General features: G+C 39.5%; 1 protein-coding gene across 1 annotated transcript in view; it reads right to left on the bottom strand.

Annotated features, from left to right (window-relative positions):
* Window positions 1–6,524: 6,524 nt before the first annotated feature.
* Window positions 6,525–22,048, bottom strand: part of cemip2 (cell migration inducing hyaluronidase 2) — a 31,069-nt gene continuing 15,545 nt past the window's right edge. Inside the window, 19 exon segments of the mRNA XM_034692605.1 lie at window positions 6,525–8,472; window positions 8,568–8,588; window positions 8,591–8,673; window positions 8,766–8,911; window positions 9,015–9,116; window positions 9,201–9,420; window positions 9,546–9,728; window positions 9,936–9,956; window positions 9,958–10,145; window positions 10,234–10,449; window positions 12,529–12,706; window positions 14,134–14,227; window positions 14,230–14,285; window positions 14,565–14,600; window positions 15,081–15,212; window positions 17,883–17,971; window positions 18,768–18,896; window positions 19,483–19,552; window positions 21,055–21,260. Of these exon segments, the coding sequence (XP_034548496.1) occupies window positions 8,273–8,472; window positions 8,568–8,588; window positions 8,591–8,673; window positions 8,766–8,911; window positions 9,015–9,116; window positions 9,201–9,420; window positions 9,546–9,728; window positions 9,936–9,956; window positions 9,958–10,145; window positions 10,234–10,449; window positions 12,529–12,706; window positions 14,134–14,227; window positions 14,230–14,285; window positions 14,565–14,600; window positions 15,081–15,212; window positions 17,883–17,971; window positions 18,768–18,896; window positions 19,483–19,552; window positions 21,055–21,260 (2,370 nt within the window). The 3' untranslated portion in view covers window positions 6,525–8,272.

Raw genomic sequence — 22,048 nt, 5'->3', positions numbered from 1 at the left:
GAAGTTTTTCTGTGAAGTGGTCTAGTGCCTTGTGAACATCAGGGATTTTAAAAGGTAAGACAATTCAACAATAACAAAAGGTGCTCATCAAAGGCTTTCATCTGTTAAAAATGTTTTTCATTTTGTTTTCTTCATGTGAGTAACCCTGACACATGCAACTTAACTGAATTGAATTGAGATGAGTTTATTATAGGGTAGCTCCTTGAGATGCCGCATCTAATTTTTAAGGGGTCCCATTGAGCAGTGATCACTTATTCAAAATTCAAAAACACTGGAGGCCACAATTTTATCACTTCTGTTGGTCAATACAAGATCTGTTGGAGCAGAGTCTGTTATGTTTTTTTTGGAGTGGGCCTTTTGAGTTCAGTAATAAGATGCAAAATGTTCAAATTACAGCACAATTTCTCGAGGTCTTCAGTGGGCATTAGGTAACAAATTAAGATTAAGGTTGCCTGAAATTACCATTTCCTTGTGCACCATTGAGAAGAGGATCCTCCAGCTTACCTTTAGCTGAGGGAAGCCTATAGATTGCTATGATCACAGAAGAATTATCATTCCCATTACATTTTTTAGGACAATAAGTTTTAAGCATTTAGGTACCGTAATGGTTTTGAGGATAACACATTAAAAAAAATGTTTGAAAAGACAGCAACACCCCCACCGCCTGTCAGTTCTATATAAATTATAGTTGATAATGGACACTTCTGAATTGTCTATGCTTTTTTGTAGCCAGGTTTCTGTGATAACTGCAGTATCAAGCTCTACTTGTGACACTTATACTGTATATTTAAATTACCCAATCTTGCGGATTTAAACTTCTGATTTCAAATGAACACATCCTTTTGGTTGGAGGGACGTACTTGGAAGAAAGCTTAAAAAAACAAAGTGTTGATACCGTGTCAAACACCAAAATTCAATTCTAAAGTTTTAGGTCTGAACTATTCTCTGCTCAGTTACTGAGACATCAAATGGACCACTTACTCATGTGTTAAAAGGTTTACTTTATGCAGTCAAGCTGACACCTTTAAACACGTAATTATTCAGCCTCTTTGTCCTCACATCCTCTGCCTCCAAAAGGCAGATTCATCTTTATTAGTCCCTCTTCTGCAATTTCTTTTCAGCCACCTCATTTAACCTTTGGAAGAAGAGTACGAACAGAAACAAATCCAGGAGAAGTTGCAGTGTTGGCAGTGTTAAATTCTATAAAAGCACAAAGAAGAAAAGATAAGAGTCACTACTATAACAAGTCACAATGTTGTGCTTGTTGCTATGGCTATACCCTCTGAAAAAAAACCATACAGTATATCGCTAAAGGCTACCGCCCACACTCCAGCACACGCTCAGGAGCCTCTAGTGTCATATTTTAGCGTTGGTTGGCATTTCTCTAATTGTATTTACACAGTTCAAAAGCCTGAGTATTACATAATTTAAAAAAAATCCTCTTTAAGGAACACTCAATCAATGCTACATAGAAACCATGTCACCTAAAGATGACTTAAAAAGTGAATATCACTCCATACTCCATACAAAGCTTTTGAAATCTACATTTGCTGTGCAGCTCTGATTGAAATGCTCTTACTGCTCTTACTCATCTCAGTGTCAGGGTTTCAATATGTCCCAGCCAACCTATAACACAGGCTGCTGCTGCTGCTGCAGAGAAAGACACTTGGAGGGAAAGCTTTGAAAGATATGATTCAACAGTGGTTTTTTTTCTTATGGCAGATGCCTATGTGTCAGAAAAGAGATGCTGTCCTCATGTGCAGCGTTTTGCCAGCAGATTCTGCCACACACAATCTGTCCTCTTTCTTGAACAGTGTGAAGTGTGTGGGCACTCAGTCTTTGTGGTCTGACCATTTTATGGACAAGTAAATTCACTATGTGGGCCATATGGTGATATGTGTCTGTTAGGACTAGACCATATTTCTTAAGCAATGAAGTTATATGTCAAGGATCTTCACACACTGGCACACACAGAAGCCATCAGTTTCAGTTGGATAACAGCAGAAGAAGTATGCCATGATTTGTCCTTGCTGGATGGAGCAGATTCTCTCATCTATTCTACGTTTTCTATTTTTCCGCCTGTTGTAGTAGGAACATGGTGCTTCTTGTTAATGATTATGATCATTGTTTAACTGTAGCTTGTCTCCTATAATTGATAGTCATAAAAGTAAATGCTGCTCTTTATCATACCATCTTTTCTATGCACATCTCACAGTTAATGTGTTGTATATGAGGTTTAAATTCAAGCTCCAAAGCCTCATTACCAACTCTGCAATATTCCTCTACTCACCTCTGAGTGTTATAAAATAAACAGTTTTATTCAGGCTAAGGTTTAATGGTAATTGTGTGGATGTGCTAAAAGCTTCCCCAATTAGATAACAGAGAATTTTAATATTCATGTAGAAATTATATCTAAACATTTATGAGTCTTACACTTTCCCCTCATGCACTTTGATACGTTTTAATATGGCTTTATTTTGGAATCTAAGGTATGAAATACAGATTTGTGCTAAGATTAATTCCAAAGTCAAAGTAGGAATTTCCACAAATACTAGGCTGCCCCCAAGTGGTTGATCTGTGTCATTAATACAGAATGTGGTGAGTGAAAAGACTCATGTTCAGTTTATAGACCTGTAACTCAGAAACAGGCAATCAAATTTTGGACACATCTAATTTAAGCCCAAAAGACTCACTTCAATTTAAGCACTAAAAACCCAAGATCTGAGCCCTGAAAACTGTCCCCTTAGTCAGCTGGTGAGGAAGCTAATCAGCCAGACTCCAGTCAGCAATGATCTAAAACACAACCAAATAAACTCATCATGAAGCACTCCAAAGATCTGCATTTAGAACACTGGAGAAACTAAACAAAGGACCCAAAGTAGGATGAATTGTTATTTGACCCTAAACTGTGATTATAAATTATCTGAATATCTGTACAGTGTCAGAGATACAAAACAAAGACGTACCCTGACCAAATACAGGCTGAGTGACCACCAGCTAGCTGTAGAGACAGGGACACACAGGCAGACATGGCTGCCCAGAGAGGAGCGTCCATGTGCTCACTGCTCTACAGGGGACATAGAGACAGAGATGCACTTCCTCCTCCACTGTAGAAGTTCTCTTCACTAAGAGATTCCCACTACAGGGAATTACTAAATTGTAACACACTTCCCAACATTAACCCCAGAAGAGAAACTGTCAGTTCTCCTGGGGGAAGGGTCAGCAGCTCCTCTGGCTGCTAAATATGTGTCTGCCTGTCAGCCTGAGGGACGCACCATCCCATAATATTTGATTTTAGGTGAAGTTTTTTATGAGCATACTGCATCAAGTGAGGACATTGAAATATGCTGTATGGGTGACACCATCGTTTCAATACGTATAAAATATGTAATATGTAATGAATATAATGTAATGTATGTCAGGGTTCCCACTCTTTTCCAGAGATCATTTTCCAGGACATTTCCAGGACATTTTCATTGATGATCAAGCTGGTATGACCGTCTAAATTTAGTTCCTAATTTAGTTCCTAAATAGTCTAATATGTTCCTCTCAGTGGAAGTCTACATTGAAAGACATGTAGTCTATGGCTATCAATGAAATCATCTCTTACATACTTAAAAATGATGGCAAATTGATAATAGAATAGCCAGGGACCCCTACAGGTGAGACAATTGTCCATGGCCCCCTCATAATTGTAACACTGATTAAGCACATTAGTGATGTGTCATGATCAAAAGCGCAGCTCTGAGAGTCGATGCTTTATAGTGAATCAGAAGAGCCGGCTCGCATCAAGACGAGAGAGCCGGCTCCAGTTTTTCCTTTCACTGCTTAGCTCTCTCAATGCTCAGCCCCAGCTCTGCTCACAGCAGAACTTTGTTTTGATTGGTCAGCATGGCGGCCATGTGGCCAATCACATGTGAGGATATAGGATACAGGTGGTGGAGGGGAGGCTGTGTATCCTGGCTTCATCTGTTCCTTCAGAGAGAGTCTTCTTGTAGACCGGGCAAATACTCACTGAGAGGAGAAATCGATCAGCCCATCCAAGCTGAGGCATCTGATTTTCTCAACGCCAACTGAGGACATTAATAATGTTTGCTTGAGTTTGGTTCTGGTTCTGTTTGCTTGAGTTTGGTTCTGGTTCGGTTTACCTGAGTTGGTTCTGGTTCTGTTTGCTTGAGTTTGGTTCTGGTTCTGTTCTGGTAAGGTTCTGGTTCGGTTCTGGTTCGGTTCGATTCTGGTTCACGTCTGGTTCGGTTCTAGTACGGTTCTGGTTCGGTTCTGATTCGGTTCTGGTTCGGTTCGGTTCTGCTTCAGTTCTGGTTCGGTTCGGTTCGGTTCGGTTCTGGTTCGGGTCTGGTTCGGTTCTGGTTCAAGTCTGGTTCGGTTCTGGTATGGTTCTGGTACGGTTCTGATTCGGTTCGGTTCGGTCCCGGTTCGGTCCCGGTTCGGTTCTGGTTCAGTTCTGGTTCGGTTCTGGTTCGGGTCTGGTTCGGTTCTGGTTCAACTATGGTAAGGTTCTGGTAAGGTTCTGTTCGGTTCTGGTTAAGTTCTGGTATGTGTCTGGTTCGGTTCTGGTTCGGTTCTGGATCGAGTCTGGTTCGGTTCTGGGTCGGTTCTGGTTCAGTTCCATTAGGGTTCTGGTTCGGTTCTGGTTTGGTTCTGGTTGAGTTTGATTCTGGTTCTGTTTGCATGAGTTTGGTTCTGGTTGAGTTTGATTCTGGTTCTGTTTGCATGAGTTTGGTTCTAGTTCTGTATGCTTAAGTTTAGATCTGGTTCTAAACCTAACCCTAACCCTAACCCTAATCCTAATCCTAACCGTAACCCTACTCCTAACCCTAACCCTAATCCTAACCCTAATCCTAACCCTAACCCTAATCCTACCCCTAATCATAACCCTAACCCTAACCCTAATCAAAACCCTAACCCTAACCCTAATCACAATCCTAACCCTGACCCTAACCCTAACCCTAATCCTAAACCTAACCCTAATCCTAACCCTAACCCTAATCCTAACCCTAATCCTAACCCTAATCATAATCCTAACCCTAATCCTAACCCTAACCCTAATCACAATCCTAACCCTAACCCTAATCCTAACCCTAATCATAACCCTAACCCTAACCCTAATCAAACCTAACCTAACCCTAATCACAATCCTAACCCTACCCTAACCCTAACCCTAATCCTAACCTAACCCTAATCCTAACCCTAACCCTAATCCTAACCAATCCACCCTAATCCACTCCTAACCCTAATAACCCTAATCCTAACCCTAACCCTAAACCCTAACCCTAACCCTACCCTAACCCCCTAACCCTAAACCCTAACCCTAACCCTACCCTAACCCTAACCCTAACCCTAATCCTAAACCTAATCACAACCCTAACCCTAATCATTACCCTAATCCTAATCATAACCCTAGGATCAGGGTGAGAATGATTTTTTAACAGAAGAAATGCACACAATTGGGCATTATAAGGCTTCTCATAAAACACCGTACGTAAAGGGTTTTCAACACAAACTATTATTTTTGCAAATTTAAGGTAAAAAATATACGGCTACAAAAGATCCTAAATAAGAGCCGTTGAGAGTCGAAAGAGCCGGCTCTCTGAAGAGCCCAACTTCCCATCACTAAAGCACATGCTTACTACCTTTTGCACTCTAGTTGCCCTTGGAACTATTTGTATTGTAAAACGTATCAATGTAAATACTTCAGACCTGTACCATAGTGATAAACAGATAACACTTCAATTTGAATCAAGTAAATACCACTTGTATACTTAAAAACAGAGGGTCATTTCATTCCTTGTGAACTCAACATGACAACATTTATACTTTTCAAGTAATGATCTTAAACGCTTTCAGAAAATTAACAGTAGCAAGACTCACATATCCCTTTGAGCCACCAAATGGTATCATAACAATGGTGTATATGCTGTTTTGTAATGACACAGCACAATTTTATAATTTATTAGAAATGTAATTCAATTATTTCACAGACCCCCACGCTATGGTTTCGCAGACCACCAGGGGTCGCAGGACCCCACTTTGAGAACAACTGAGCTAGAGTACGGTAATTGAGCAAGTGTACCATAAAACATAAACAATATACCAACGTTTTCTGTGAATGCATGATTATGAAGTGAAGGAGAAAAGATGTGAAAAAAGTTGCGCAGTGTCGCTGTCTTTTCCAGCACAGCGTTGCACTCAACTTTCAATGAATGGGGATGTGTTTTGTTAATAGGGTCAGGTCAAACGCAGCCATGTGGAATAATTTTTCCAGGACTATATGTGATTTTCCAGGACATTTTACTTTTTTCTCCCATTTTCCAGGTGTTTTCCAGTACTGGAAAACTGGGTCAATTGATTTCCAGGTTTTACAGGTTTTCCAGGATGCGTGGGAAACCCTGTATGTGTATAAATCATATGTGCTTTGGAACCTTTGTCTTTGTTCATGCCAATAAAGCAAATTGAATTGAATTGAATTCTCCTCTGACTACAGTGGTAAGAAAGTGTTTAAATTATGATTTTATCACAAATCAACCAACTTTATTCAATCTGTAATTTATATCAAGCCAAGTTTCTATGATTTGAGAATCAGCCATTTTGTCAATTGACAGTAAAAACACTAAAGACAACCTGTTTGACATTTCCAATACATATACCATTTGAGTACTTACATAAAACACTTTATTAACAAAGCTCACTCCAAATTAAAAAATGAACTCTGGTTGTGCATCAGAAGCGTAAAGAAAAGCAAAGATTGGAAACATGTTTCTGTTTTGCTCTTTTTGACAGTAGAGTGGTTAAAAGGCAACAAGGTCATTGTCCTCCAGAGGATCTCTCTTTCATGTCTCATATGGTCAGTCATACACAGTAAGTCACCCCACACTCATACACAGTCACAAATAGGTACTTATTATCGTGCAGTGGGGGAGCCCTGCTCACAACCAAACACCCTTTCAAAGATAAACACCAAGACTCCACACGAAGCCTTCAGCTGTTTTATGATCTGTATGCATTATGCAGCTCACTACTGTGCAGTCAGGGCGTCAGCTCTCAACAGGCACCCTGTGATTTATCTAAAACACGGTTTTGGCAATAATGCACAAGAAAAAATATTAAATGAGGCAGATAAAGAAGAACATTCAACTCAGTTTGAGAAAACAAAACAAAAAATAGTAATAAACGTGTATCCCAGTGCTGCACATGTGGCTGGCACTTGAGACATCACCACTGGGAGAGACAGATATAAATGAGATAAAAGGGTCCAGTAAGTCCATGTAGGAATCCGTACAAAGGTGCTTAAAGTCTGTGGTTGAACAGCTGCACGATGATCCGAGGAGGTTTTCCAGTCAAAGATTCAGATGTTACAGACTTCAACTTAAAAGTCTGAAAGATTTATATAAGCTTTGGTGAAAGGTGCTAGCCTATATGTTATAACTTTCTCATGAAAGTGCCTTTTTGTGTTTTAAGAAAGGTAGATACTTCTAACTGTATACTTCCATTAATTGGTTTGTATGACAACTTACATAATTTAAATATCAGGAATATGGCTTGTTATGACTTTAAGAAACATAGGACTTTTGTACCAATTACTAATGATAGCTAACACATCTAACCCACTGGCTCTGTTTACACAATAATACACAAAAGTTTTTGGCTTAGCATTGCTATTTCAGTATCAGATGCAATGGCCTTTATTGTCTTTATTTCCCTTTAATTATAGCACAGCTAATCCATTTAGTTTGATTTTCAGTTCCAGTCTGAGACCGTCTCATTTAAAGGACGATGCAATTCATTCTCATCACTTCCTTCTGTTCTGTGTGTCTCTAATGCCTTCTGTTCTTTAATCAGCCTCAATCCATTTCATTCTGCTTTCATTTGCTTTGTAATAAATAAGGTAGGAAGGAAGATGTTCAGGATTGCTTTGGGTTTGTTTTGTTTTGTTGTCAAAGATAAACAACCAAGTTACTGTACAGCTCCATCGATCACTTTGGCTGATAAGGCAAGTTGTGTCTTTAAAAGGAAAGTGCATTGACTCAACAGCCCCAAGGCATACTTCCACATACACACACACACAAACACGCAAGTTTTACAAAAATACTCACCCCATTCAAAATAAAATACCTTCTTTCCACTTGAAATCGGTAAACATCATTGCCATTGTTAATAAATTAAAGGTTCAGCAGTTCACATTCATCAGCTGGTTGTGTGTTGTGTGTCTCTGTGCAAGAGTGTTTGGGTAGTTAAGTTGTATAGTTCACATTGGTCATTGTTGTTCCATAGCTTTTTTGAGAAGCTCCAGATCTTTTCTCTTTTGAGCTGTAGGTGGCGTACAGCCGTATGCCTCCAATCCCAGAGGCAAGTACCGCTCCTGCAGCCCAAGGACCTCATCCCCCTGCCCGGCTTGTAGCGAGACCCACGGAGGGGTTGAAGAACCACCCTGGAACCCCCAAAGTGCCAGACTCTCTGTGATGAGGGGTTGCAATGATAGTGTGTGAGAAAGTGAGCCCAGAATAGTGACTAGACAGAAAAAAATAGAAAAAAATGCTATTGTCTCTAACCTTTATTCTGCAGATCAGCAGCTTGGCCAAACCAAGGGAAACCAGATATGGTGCTACACCCACCAGGCCTTGTGGTTGACCTCGTGTTGCCATCAGGACTATGGACCTTAAGAGAAAACAACAACTCTGTAAATAAACCAAGAATGTGGATGACTTTGCTAAAGTTTTATGTGTGTGTGGTATTTTACTCTAATTAACCTTTTTGGTATTCCAGTTTTAAGGTACTGTTCCATCTTGGCATCCATTTTAGCAAATGAGGATTTTTTAGTAACTTTCCCCGAGCAGGCATCCACTTCGACGATGAAAAAGCCAGGCTGAGAAAAGGGCATGGTCACCTCATTCACCTGGCAGGTTTCAGGAAGAAAGAAAAGCTACAGTGAGTCACATGTTCGAGTGATCCCGGTGGGTTAATATGCTTGGATTTTGATTGAGGCGTGGCATGCTCACAGTGATAAAAGAGCTCTTATCTCCTCTCTGCTGCTCTTTGCTGCTGAGAGACTTGATTTGTGTCTGGAGGTAGGACGTCCAAGGCTCACTAGAAAACACAAGCTGTGAAAGAAAACCACGGTGAGCAGTGCTGGCATACATTTTTAGTGTCCCAACAGAATTGATCTTAAATGTGGCAACACAAACCTGTTTAGCACCACAGCCTTTGCAGGGCTCTTTGTTTAAAGGTGGCATAGGCACCACTGCAGTGGGAGTTTTGGAGTACTTGGGGTAGGCCTTAGCTGTGCAGTTACACGTCTGTTTGGAGGACGTGGTGGCCATGACTTTCACTCTCTCACAACCTTTAAAGGAACAATAGCTGTGACCATCACGACCATGCCGGGCCCGGAGGTAAAGCCACAACAAGCTGGTTGGGGGAGGGGGGAAGAGCAGAAGCAACAATTTTAGTCTCATAAATAAACATGAGCAAGAAAGTCTCAAAGAGTTGTCAAAGTGTAAAAGTTAAAAGCAGATAATGTTTTGTTCTCTCACCCAACACTTTGATCAAAGTAGTACTTCCTCTCCATCGGCCTCTTCTCCAGCTCTGCAAGCGATGACACAGTGCCGTAGTCTGTAATGTCATCAAAGGTGTTGCTTTGCCTATCATAGATGTCAGCCATGATCTGGAATGTGGTGTCTGATGGGTAGCAGAGTCCTGCCAGCACCCAGTCCTCTCTGTGGGGGAAGACATCAACAAATGTATATATTCATAAGGGATGAATTTGCACTTGCAATAGATTATAAGGGTACTCTTATAGAGACAGTTTTTAAAATGTCCCCAAACTACAAAATAACCGAGTCCAAAATATCCTTATCCCTCCGTTGCAGCAGGCTTAGTCCCAAATACACCTCCACACAGCGTAGTAGACTCATGTTACTTACTTGTCAAAGTTGATAAGAGAGCACAATCTCTCTGGTTGCAGGTCCACTCCAGTGCAGAGTGTAGCTCTTACTCATCATCAAAATTGGCTGGTACTGCTGAGAGGTTGCCCCCTGGCTGTTAATTCCCCTCAGAACCAGTGGAGCATACGGATATTCATCTCTGCTAATGGATAAACTGAGGCTGGAGGCTCCCTGGGTCTGAATATACACCTGAGGGATGATAAAGTGAAGTGCAATGATCAGGATTAGTGTATACCTTAGATGAAATGACAGAGATTCAGACCCAAACGTGCTGTACCTGAGAGTAGCGGCCGCTGCAGATAACTCCACTCCACTGGGACATGTTCACACAGCTGGGATGTTGGATCAGGTAATTGTCTGCTCTGCCAACGTAGGTGTCTGTGTAGCCTGTTACTGACCCATCCACATCATGAAAGATGGAGTTTTTGTCACCATCCAGGTCGTTCTCTTCAAACCACTGCCCGGGGCGACCAAAGAAGGTTCGCAGACCCACCTGAGGATATCATTTGCAAAGACAGTCGTTTATTATTTAATTTAGTACATGTTTGTGCTAAAGAGGAAATGTTAGAATGAAGGCACTGCAGTATTTTTTTTCATTTACATGTTCCCCCTTGGCCATATCATCCATAAATACAATGTCCATTATCATTGCTATGCCAACACGCAACCTTACATCCAAATAAAACATATTGACCAATCAGAAATCACTCATCTCCACAACTGTCTGATAGAAAACAAATCTTGGATGTCGGACAACTTCTTAAAACTGAACGACTCCAAATCAGAAGTCATTGTGTTTGGCCCCCTGGCAAAGAGGGATCAAATCCTGCCAAATTTAGGTGAACTGAAAAACAATGTTAAACCCTCAGCCAAAAACCTTGGTGTCATTTTTGACCAAAATTTATGTTTTGAACCCCAGGTGAAAAAAGTTGTCTAGTCTTGTTTTATCAGCTCAGAAATATACCTAAAGTCAAGTCCTTGATGTCAGCTAAAGATCTACAGAAACTCATTCATGCTTTTATATCCTCCCATCTCTTGTAATTCCTTGTACTCATGTCTTAGTCAGAAATCAATCCACCGTCTTCAAAAAATTCAAAATGAAGCAGCTCGTCTTTTAACAGGAACTAAAAAATTTGTCCACATCGCCCCCATTCATCTCCACTGGCTGCCTGTTGATTTTAGGATTGATTAGCCTGCCAGAGGAGATCAGACTTGCAGAGTCAGTCCTGTGTTTTATGTCATTACTCAAGACACATTTTTACAGGAAAACTTTTATTGTTTTCCATCAGATACAGAGGGCCTCACTTTTGGAAGAGTTAAGCTGGTCATATAACAAGTTACACAAAGTTCAACTCATTCAAGAAACAAACTATAACATTTCTAATAGGTGAGTTAAGTAATACAACATGATACAATGTTTAATGCGTATTTACAAACACATAATCTCCCCACTTTCCTAACTTGTAAATAAATATTCTGTTCTTTTTGTTTTGTTTGTTTTTTAACTTTCCCTTCTTTTCTTTTCATCATTGTTTTAAATATTAATCCCTCTTTTTAATCTTTTTTGTTTTGTATGTAGATTATTCTGTTTCTACATTGATACTTTGTCTTTGTGTTGATTATTTTCTATGGAGGGCCACTCTACAGGCCTGTTAGGGTTTTTTGGCTCCTCCTGCACATAACATGTAAGTGGTTAGTTTTATTATTGAATTTTATCTGTTATATCTTGGCTCGTGTCATTGAACATGCAATGTTTTGTTTTGTTGTTTTATATGTGCAATAAATAAATAAATAAATAAATAAATTGTGTTATTTTATTTCATTTCAACTCTGATTTTAAGGGTCTGTTTTATAAGCTTGCATGCTTTTTAGTTTTTATTCATTTTATTTTTTATCACTCCATTTTGCTTTGCACTTCTTGTTTTTTTTTTATTTATTTAAACTTTATTTAACCAGGTTGGTCCCATTTCTGTGTATGTGCTGTTTTAAGAGATATTACTCACAGGACTTAAAAACTGGTCCTGATAAGTGTGTGGTTGAAGAGATCGGTAAGAGGAGCAGAATATCCTAATACATAAAACCCTTGTTTATTGTATAAATTAAGTTATTGCAATGTCCCGTTCCACCGCAAGGGGGCATAATCCATTTAGATTGGCTTCTAAATAGGTCCAACTTGGAGAAAGGCCCTCTCCTTTCTGTCAGACTCAGTGTGTCAAGAGAAAACACAGGCACAGACACAGACACAGACAGGCACAGACACAGACACAGACACAGACACAGACACAGACACAGACACAGACGTAGACACGGACAGGCACAGACACAGACACAGACACAGACACAAACACAAACACTCACAAACTGATAGAAAGCAACAGGATCAATGATAAAGGAGGAGAGAACAAAAGAGAGCCGACTAAAATGCACAATGGAAATCATGACCTTCTGTGACAGCGTTTATGGATCAATGTATCCCACTGCATTTCAATTTGTCTATGCACTTCTACTGATAACAGAGAAAATGTTAAGTGCCTATGTGTCTGAAGTGAAACCCCTCTCCTTTTTCACTCACCGTGGAGTGGAAGTTGAGCTGGGACAGGTTGTTTTGTGGGGTGAGCTGCCAGGTGTTCTTCAGGTTGAATCCCACTGCACTGGTATAACGCTCAGGTGTGGGGATGTACCCACGAAATGTACTCTCTGTAAGCCGCACAGGTCCATCATAGATCTGGAAACCTCGGATAGGGAATGTCCTAAACAGACAAGATATAATCCATGGTTAAGCAAGACAACACGTGGTAATAGCTGGGAAGATGAGAATATGAATGAAGTAAGTAAACAGAGTAAAGACCATATGTTATTAAAATATTCCAAATGTCTCAGCTTGGTGATGACATCATTGCGAAGCAGGACATTAAATGCTACCAAGGGTTGCCTGAACATGACCCTTACTGTGTTGATGATGTTAATAATGTAGACATCATAGTCAGTGTAGGAGTCTCAGTGAATATAATCATTATTCAAAACTGCATAAATTTTCCCATAGTTTGACAAAACTACCATTCCTGAAAAATTAAGTTAATACCACTGATGTTCTTTGATAAAAATGTACCCCGATTTGTTGGAGAAAAATGTTGTTTTTCCCTCCAGCAAAGTTTACGTTCTTTGCTTTCTCTCAGATAAGAATCTAAGATTGAACTGCTTGTTTTATTGGCCTTGTGTTGAAATTATATTGAAATCTGAACTTCTGTTATCTTGAAAGAATACAAATATCCATCCAGTTCATTGGAATTACCTCCTCAATATGAGGGAAAAAGGGTGTCTGCAGTTTTGGCAGTGGCCACAATGACGACAGATGAACTGACTGAGTCAGATGTCACTTTGTGGTCAGGAAGCCTATAAAGCGCCTGTAAAGCTGTGCTCAGTGCTGACAGTTCACCAGCTGATATAAACCTATGTTTTAAAGCTAAAAATGGCAGCTATCTAACCAGCCTATGTTTATGTTGCTCTCCTCTTGTGTAACAAGGTCTGATAAAAGTATAAAGAGACCCTGAGGGGACATAAAACTTTTAACTTTCCTCTCCTTAGACTTGTCCACTTTTTAAGAAATGGCATTACAGCATGGAGAGATTCCATTCATATCTTTATAATGGTGTCTTCAAGGTGCTGTCAGTTAAGCACAAGTGAAACAGAAACCACTATGATTAAAAGTGCTGTTGGTGATATCTTTAAATACAGTATTTCCTCCTAAATAAGGTCCAAAATTAAAATGAGAGATAATAAGGAAGGAAGTGATGCTGAAGTGAACAGAAGGTTTGAGTCAAAGATTCTTGATAAAAGAAAAAAACTCCCCTCCCTCTTGTGTGATCAAATTCTAAAATAAGAAAGATTTTTCTGTGAACTGAAGTAAGTGTTGCAACCTTCGTTTTCATGAATTGCCTAAAATATCCCTGCAGAGAAGTCAGTCAACACAGAACCTCCTTTCACACAGCAGCTGTACGAGACTCATCTGTCCATCTGTCCAGCTACCTGATTGCCCGTCTGGCTCTCTCTTCCTTGTTTGTTTTTCCCTGCATAGTTTTCTTTGCCAAACTACACACCAGCCCCTGCAATTCCTGTTTTGGAGTTTTCCCTCAGTTAATCACATATAACTTTCATCCTTTTACCAACTCCCCCTCACCTGTTTCTAGGTAGCGTTCTCATTTTTGCATCAGCTCCTCCTGGGCCCCAGTATTTATTCTGACCTCCATTTGTCCCTGTTTCGGCTTTCTCCCAAACAGAGACTGCTTCACCTCCTGACTGGAACCTTCATCCTTTGGATAGCTGCCATCGCTGGAGAAGGAGGAGAAAAGTGCGTACAGTAATTCAAAAAAATCCTGTCATACCAATTTGTTAACATGTTTATAATGATTCATGTATTTCTAAGGGATGAAAGAGGAAAAATGAACAGTGCCAAGGCAGAAAGAAATGCTCATCATGACCACAAAACAGTTTGTCTGCTACATACACAGTCATTATCAATCATGAGGCAAGTTCATCTGTCAAGAAGAGAAGAAAGGCATACATGCTATATAAAATGAGAATACACAGGACTGATTTTTGAGTACCCACCTAGCAAATGATAATCCTACTCCATTGTCTGCAAAGCTGTTCAGAGAAAGAAGGGAGACATTGATTAGTCTGACAAATGTCAGGTTTACTCATAGCTCAAGAGTAGAGTAAATTTCTTCCACTCCAGTGCTGAGTAAGTTATTAAAAAGGAAAGGGGAGATCAGTCCAGATGAAGACTTGATGATGTTCTCAAAACTATATCTGGTTCTTTATAAAAACAATGTTCTGTCAATTCACTGTTATCACTTGAAATACTGTAGGAATCAATCAAGTGAGTGAAAAACAAGGTTTAATGGTATAAATGAGTAAAAGTGTCATTGGTTACAAATTAGGATGAAGTCATCTGAGGAGCTGTGGAAGGATTACATAAATCCTACTACCTCAACAAACTGTCAACATCCCATTCATCTTACATTTTTATTTTAGACACCCTCCTTATATTTTTCATCACAGAGATTGTCAGCCCTTCGATGTCTTTAATTCATAAATCTCATCAAAGCCTGAAAGATGTCCCACCCAGAGTTCTCAATGACAATGTCTCCTCCTCGTATCCACGCTCCTAAGTCGTTGTTCTTGAAGGAGATCAGAGAGTCGATGATTGCCGCCACCCGGGGAAGGCTTGGGTCGGCATTCTGATGTGGTCTGAATCTGTAAAACAAAAAACCACACAGGTTAATACGGACATCTCTAATAGAAATATTTATCCTCCTTGAGAGCATGACCATGCAAGAAAATGTTATGACCATCGCTTATTCGATGAGGAAATATCTTGGGTACCAACCAAAAAATGATGATTTAGGGCTGACACCCTCCAATGATGAGCTCTTGTCCAAAATAGAATTGGTCAGTCAATGCACATGTTACTTTGATGTGGAAAGAAGAACCTAATCCATATTTGCAGTGAGGGATGATGTTTTGTAAGAAACACAACACAGATTATGAAAGAAGTATTTAAAACATTTTACTTACATCTTTCTGATTATTAATCACATAGTTTAATTGAAGTAGAGTCAAAACAGCTGGAACAAATTTGGACTCTCCCTTTTCTAGAAGAGACTGAAGACTTCAAGGCACATAACTCCGCCCCCAATTCATCTAAAAAAAGTCTGCTGTTTGGAACTGTTTCTTAAAATGATAAATAGAAGGTTAAATGGAAACTTTTCTAACAGCAGTTTGTTTTTCACAGCTCAACAACCAACATGGGCACATCAACTAAAGGGTGCTGCTTCCGATTGTGACGCCACCAGTTACCAAACTAGATATGTGCTCCACTCTCCTTCAAATTTAGAATCAACAGCACAAGTGGAATTGTGACTTCTAAGCCCTGTTTCTGTTATCAGGCTTATTTATGTAACCTGCATTGATCTCCTGAAACTGGTTTGTTTAATAATGATTAATCTAGAAAAATACTTGATATGTCTGTGATTGACGGTAAAGGCTTTAAGTTTTGAGATCAGTCTGGTCACATTAAGGAAAAAACTGAGGTCAATTTGGACCCAGTCGAGCCAGTGGTGTCTCTCCTATAGACCTGGGCTCCCTGCAGACTTATGTAAAACCCATAGTCACAAACCTTGGTGTCAAAATGGGACAGTGATTTTAAACTTGATAAACAAATAAACTCAGTAGTTTAAACCAGTTTTTATCATCTGAGGCTTTTATCCACAATTAAATCTGTTGTATCTTTTAATTTTGAGCGCTTGATTCATTATTTTATCTCGACCCGTTTGGACTACTGCATGTAATGCACTTTACACTGGCATTAACCACGCCTCCCTCGCTTGCTTACAGTCAGTCCAAAACGCGGCTGCTCACCTTTTAACAGGAACCCGCAAGCATGAACATATCAGCCCCATTCTTGCATCCCTCCACTGGCTCCCTGTCCATTTTAGAATTAATTTTAAGATTTTAATGTTTGTTTTTTAAGTCACAAAATGGTCTGTCACCTCAGTACATCTCACTGAGCACTGAGGTCTGCTGATCAGATGCGTCTTGTTGTGCAAAAAGACGACAAAAGACGAGGGATGACTGAGCTTTTTCAGTGGTAGCCCCACCCTGGATACTTTTAAATAACGTCTTAAAACTCAAATTTTATCCTTGGCTTTTAATACAGCATAAGCGTTTGTGTTGGTCCCTGTTTGTCTTTTAATTTACTGTATTTTAAATGTACTATTATTTATTTCTACTGTTTGTATTTGTTGTGCAGCACTTTGGTAACCTTGTGTTTTTAAAATGTGCTATATAAATAAAATGGATTAGATTGGACGATATGTGTAGCTGTATGCTGGGAAATTACACAGTGCAGGCTGGAACAAGTGAGTCCTGTTTATTGTTATGGTTATAAAATAAGTGAGAAACAGTTATCGGTAGGTATTTTGTTTAACTCTAAATAGTTATTGGGCTGTGATCACCAGTTCATATAGTTATACTTTCAGAAATCATATGAATATAGGCAGGGCACGCTGATACGCTCGGGGTCAAATGTTATTTCAGTACAACATAATGAGTGTTGAAGTTCATTTAGAGTACCAGCCAGGGTGCACCGACCCCATAGTCACTGATAGCGATGATTGAAAGATAATGTGCAGTTGTTGTTGTTTTTCTCAACAACCAATCAGGTGGGAGCGATTCAGTCAACCAAGTTTTCCTTCATTTTCACCTCTCTCTTTCTTATGTAAGATTAATGCACACTGACATTTAAAATCCTCCCCCTCACACCTCTGCATGCATATATACACTCCCACACTGAATCAAACACACACACAAACACACATGCATGCACTCACACCGCATTTCCAGCAGTCTCTGTGGACACATAAGGTTTTTTCCATCTAGTAGAGGGCTGTATTTGGGTAAGGAGCTGCAGAGAGGAAACTCTATCTGTGAAGCCTTATTTTCTCTGTCAACACCGACCTGACAGACCTTCCACCAAAATGCAGCAACAGAGTATAAGGCCATCTATCTGTCCCGGTCAATGGCCCTAGATATAGCCATAAATATCTTCGCTGACAAACAGGTATTGACAGTGGCATTACACAAATAAATTAGTAAACCACAAATACCTTGATGTTACATAGTGTAACCGAACACCAACCATAGACCCTCTATTAATGCATAGTTACAGGCTTTATGTAAATACATGTGTAGCATACTAATCAGCTGTGAGTAAATATCAATCACAAAAACTCACAACACATTACTGAAGACTATCCTAACTAGAAAATAACTTTGCAGATACATTTGTGTCTCTCTTTGCACAGTGAATAAAGCACAGTATTTTCATGTGGAAATGCATTCACTCATTTGCATGCAAATACATACCTGGCACTGTTATCTAGACACAGGTACTCCCGTTGGTCAGCAGCACTAGCATTGGTGGTCTTCACCCCTTTATCAATGAACAGTCCTGCCTGGGAAGAAGCATGATGACAGTAAACCTCCAACATTTATCTTTAACTACAGGTAAAAAGCCAAGATTGGCCTCAGGTTTATTTCTGTCTGACTGACATAAACAAGACTACTTGTATATTTAACTGTGAGGGACCTGAGGCAATAATAAATGCTCTAAATTTAAATCCTGGGCTAACCGAGTTATGGAGTCAATGTGGCACAGGGTACTGCGGGAAGCAGGAAAAAGGTAAACAGAATTCCTGAGCTTTTTTTTTTCCAATGTGTATGAACGTGTAATGTATATTACACACTCCATATCCTATGGATTAGCTATGTTAACAAAATGATTGTAAAATTAATGAGAGGGAAAAATGTCATGTCTGTGTGTTTGTGTGTTTCTTCTGTTTATGGAAACTTATGCTCAAGTTGGTCTTGTGGTATAAGTGAGGTATAGTCAAAAACCTCAGGGCTGCTTCCTCTATAAGAGAGGCTGCTGTGGTCAGACTGAACAAAGAGCTTACAGTTCACCTGCCCGACTTCTGTCATTACACCACAGAGCACTATTGTGGAGCCAACTCGCACATGTGTGTGTATGTCCATGCTTTTTTTTAAACTGAGAACCAAGTGAGCAAGCAGAGTTTATATGCAAGAGATTTTACAAGTTGTAAACACTATATTTCTTTTGTCTCTATAAAACAAAGGCCTCATCATTGTGAGGTTTGGAAGGTTTTTAAACTGTTTATAGGAGGAGAGAGCACACTTACTTGAGCTTATCCAATAACAAAAAAGCTTTATGGTTATCTACACTGATAATACCTTAAAGTTGGAGTGTACACGGTTGTTGTAAAAAATCCCCAGAGGGGTGAGCTCTGCCTTGGTCTCTGGTACCAGCCCGTGAGAGTCTCCGGTGGAAGAGCTGTGGAACACAAACCATATGCCAGCATCCTGGAACAGGAAGCGAGAGGAGACAAATGAGGAGATAAACAAGATAAATCATGTTAAGAGCACAGCAGGTCAACAGCAGAAATTTAATTTGGACTCATAAACACATTATTCATCGGTGGAAGTCAGGTCCCAAAGAATAAACTAGGAATTCATATGAGCTCAAGAGCTCATTACATTTTACGCTTCAATAGACTTAGACATAAAAACCCCAAAACAAATCAATAACACGCATACCCCCTTACAATATGTAGTATGTTAAAAATCCCTACCCAATGGATCCTCACTCAGTTTGAGGGATCTACTTTTTTACTCTTATATTAAAGGTCTCACAGTTTAATCAGACACTAAAGCCTGTTAAAGCCTGTTTTATTGACGGATCAATTTGTTATGAGCGTTTGTTTTTGTTCTGTTGCGTTAGAGGAAACACAAAAGCTAGTGTAGCCTCAACTGACGTACTAAAGGTCACACTTCAATAAGGGCTGCTCTTGTTGGTCATTCATTTTTTTATAAATATTAGTTGCTGTTGTTTTTCTTTTTTTAAAGGCTAATTTAAAGTTGTTTTCTTTCATAACTCTGATGTTATTACCTGAGAACCAGCAGCTGCATTGCTGATGAGATTGTTGTTGGGGTTGGCGATCCAGAAGGTGGAAACTGCCCTGGAAAGAACCCCCACAATGCACACAGACAAAGACACAGACATATCAAATCACAGTCATGCATGAAGAAAATATATTTAAAAGGCAGTACCTCGACACGACAGAGACTATGAGTAATAAGTAGACAGAGATCAAAGAAACCAGTGATGCTTCAAAACTCTCTCAATAATCCCCCTCTCCAACATAAACTCCGGACAGAGACAACTCTGCCAACACACACATACTGAAACCCCTGGAAACAGGCTGTACTGCCTCTCTGAAAAGAGGCACTTTTCTTGTTCCTGCTACGACATAAAAACATCCCGCGGATAGAAGTCGGTTGTTATTTCACGGATAAAACCAGCCTGCCAATATCTTTTGCACACACTTGAACTCACTACAGTATCTCTTTCACACGGAAATCTGTCTTTTCTCAAAGTATGTCTGCACTATCTCATCAGGCTTCCACACAGACACTTGACTGAGAGGGAGAGATTCTATATGGACTGTTTTAAAGACAACTTAGTTAACCCTCATCAACTTCGTTTTCATCATTAGATTAAAATCAAGATGTCAGGCTCAATGCAACTGCCAGGGGTTGGGAAGTGTATTTACAGTGTCCTGCCTATTATCCATCTTTACAACTTTCCTTGTGAGTGTCTAAAGTTGTTAATGGTTGATGGATAAGATATTCTGTATTTGAAAGGATGGACCTCTACGTCTATAGTGTTTTTTCAGAAAGCCTTTACTACCACAACAGCAAGACACCCTGTGTGTGTATATATAAGGGCAGGACTCTGTCTGTGGTTAAATTAAAGACTATCACACTGCTATAGTTACTGTGATGACAGTATGAACTTATATTGCACACTGGTAAATCATTGATATTTACAACCATACTTTGATAACACTGAAGAATCTTTACACGTTTAAACCCTCCTGTTATGTTCGTTTCTCTGGAACAGCAATAATGTTCCTGGGTCAATTTGACTAGGGGCATATTCGATTATCCAAAAAAAACTTTTTTTTTAACCCCATTTCTAACCATTCAAATCAAGATTTGGTCCATTGGTGTTCTTTAATCCTCACAGATCATGGTTCAATAAGGATAACTCACTCGTTTTTCATTAAAATTGATGTTAAAACTTTTTTAATGTACATTGGAAAGCCCTAAATAGAAACAATAGTTTTACATGTCATAGATTTTTGTTTATTTTATTTTACATTTGTATTTTTTTTTTATTAAGTGATGTTAATAAATTAATACGAGACCTCTTCTGTCACATGCTGTCCAGAATTTGATGCTGCATTTAGCTGGTTTGGTTGGCATATATTGCCTAAAATAGACTTTAAAAAGGGTCAATTTGACCCACAACATAACAGGAGGGTTAAGGAGCATCACACTTTGACTATTTACAGACATGCTCTCGAGGATTGTGCAGGAATGTGTGATGTCATCATGTATCAGTTTGTTCTGTACTCATATCCTGAAGCAGAAACAAACATAGGCATCAGTCTCTTACTTGCACTCTGTGCTGGGTGAAGGAGTGTAGCCTGGGTAGACTTTGTCCTTGATGCTGGTGCAGAGTGTGTCATTGCGGTCAGTTGGCAGTAGAGTCCCAGGTCGAGTCAACAGACCAAGGTTGTGGTACAGAGTGTTACGCTGCTCAATCCCATCCTCAAGGAAGAAACAGTGACCCAGGGTGTCATAGCCTACAGTGTTCTTCACCTGAGTCAAGGGAATAAAACCATGACATATTTAATAAGACAAGGAGACAAATTATGACTTTTAGAGCTTAATAGTTCTAGACAGGAGAGAAAAATAAAAACAAGACTGCATGCCATGTGTAGGAATCTTTCTTTTACAAGGAAAAGGTATTTCACTCTAGTTGGAAATATGCAGGAAACCTTAGTAAACACTGGGGCTAAGACAACATTTTAGTACATGTTGGAATCATCACCAACCCTCAGGAAAATACTGTATGTTCCAACTGGGAGATCTGCCTGCTTTCCTCAATACTTTAAATTCCATTAAGTGTTTCCTACCAAGACTGTTTCTTATTAAATCCATCTGAAGGTATGTAGAAAATGAAGGTCTTAAGGCACTTTTAGTCAAGGATATACAACAAATAATTGTACCAGAGGCAACACAGGAAAAACGGCAGAGCAATAACAATGTTATCCAAAACTTTGTAAAGTCCATTTCCTTGACATAAATAGGAAGAATGCCGTTACTTCTATGGCCTCAAGGACAAAAGTTAAACCTATCACTGGCTGACGTCAAGAGAGAGCAGAAAACTCGCACAAACAACATTGTGATTACCTGCTGACAGATTAAACATGCCTTATGTTTTCACTTATCCAGAAAGTAAAGAAAGCACATGTTTATATTAGCACACAGTACGAGACTAATCACAGGGGAATATTTGTACCTGTTGAATCTCGTGCCAAAGAGACCTCTAAAAAGAATGTTAAAAGACATGAGACAGGAGGGTTTCATGAGAGTGTTTGAGAAAA

This window comes from Notolabrus celidotus, chromosome 9, assembly GCF_009762535.1.
Source record: "Notolabrus celidotus isolate fNotCel1 chromosome 9, fNotCel1.pri, whole genome shotgun sequence".
Lineage (NCBI taxonomy): Eukaryota > Metazoa > Chordata > Actinopteri > Labriformes > Labridae > Notolabrus > Notolabrus celidotus.
Note: the sequence above shows the minus strand (reverse complement) of the source record. Positions and strands in the feature narration are given on the sequence as shown.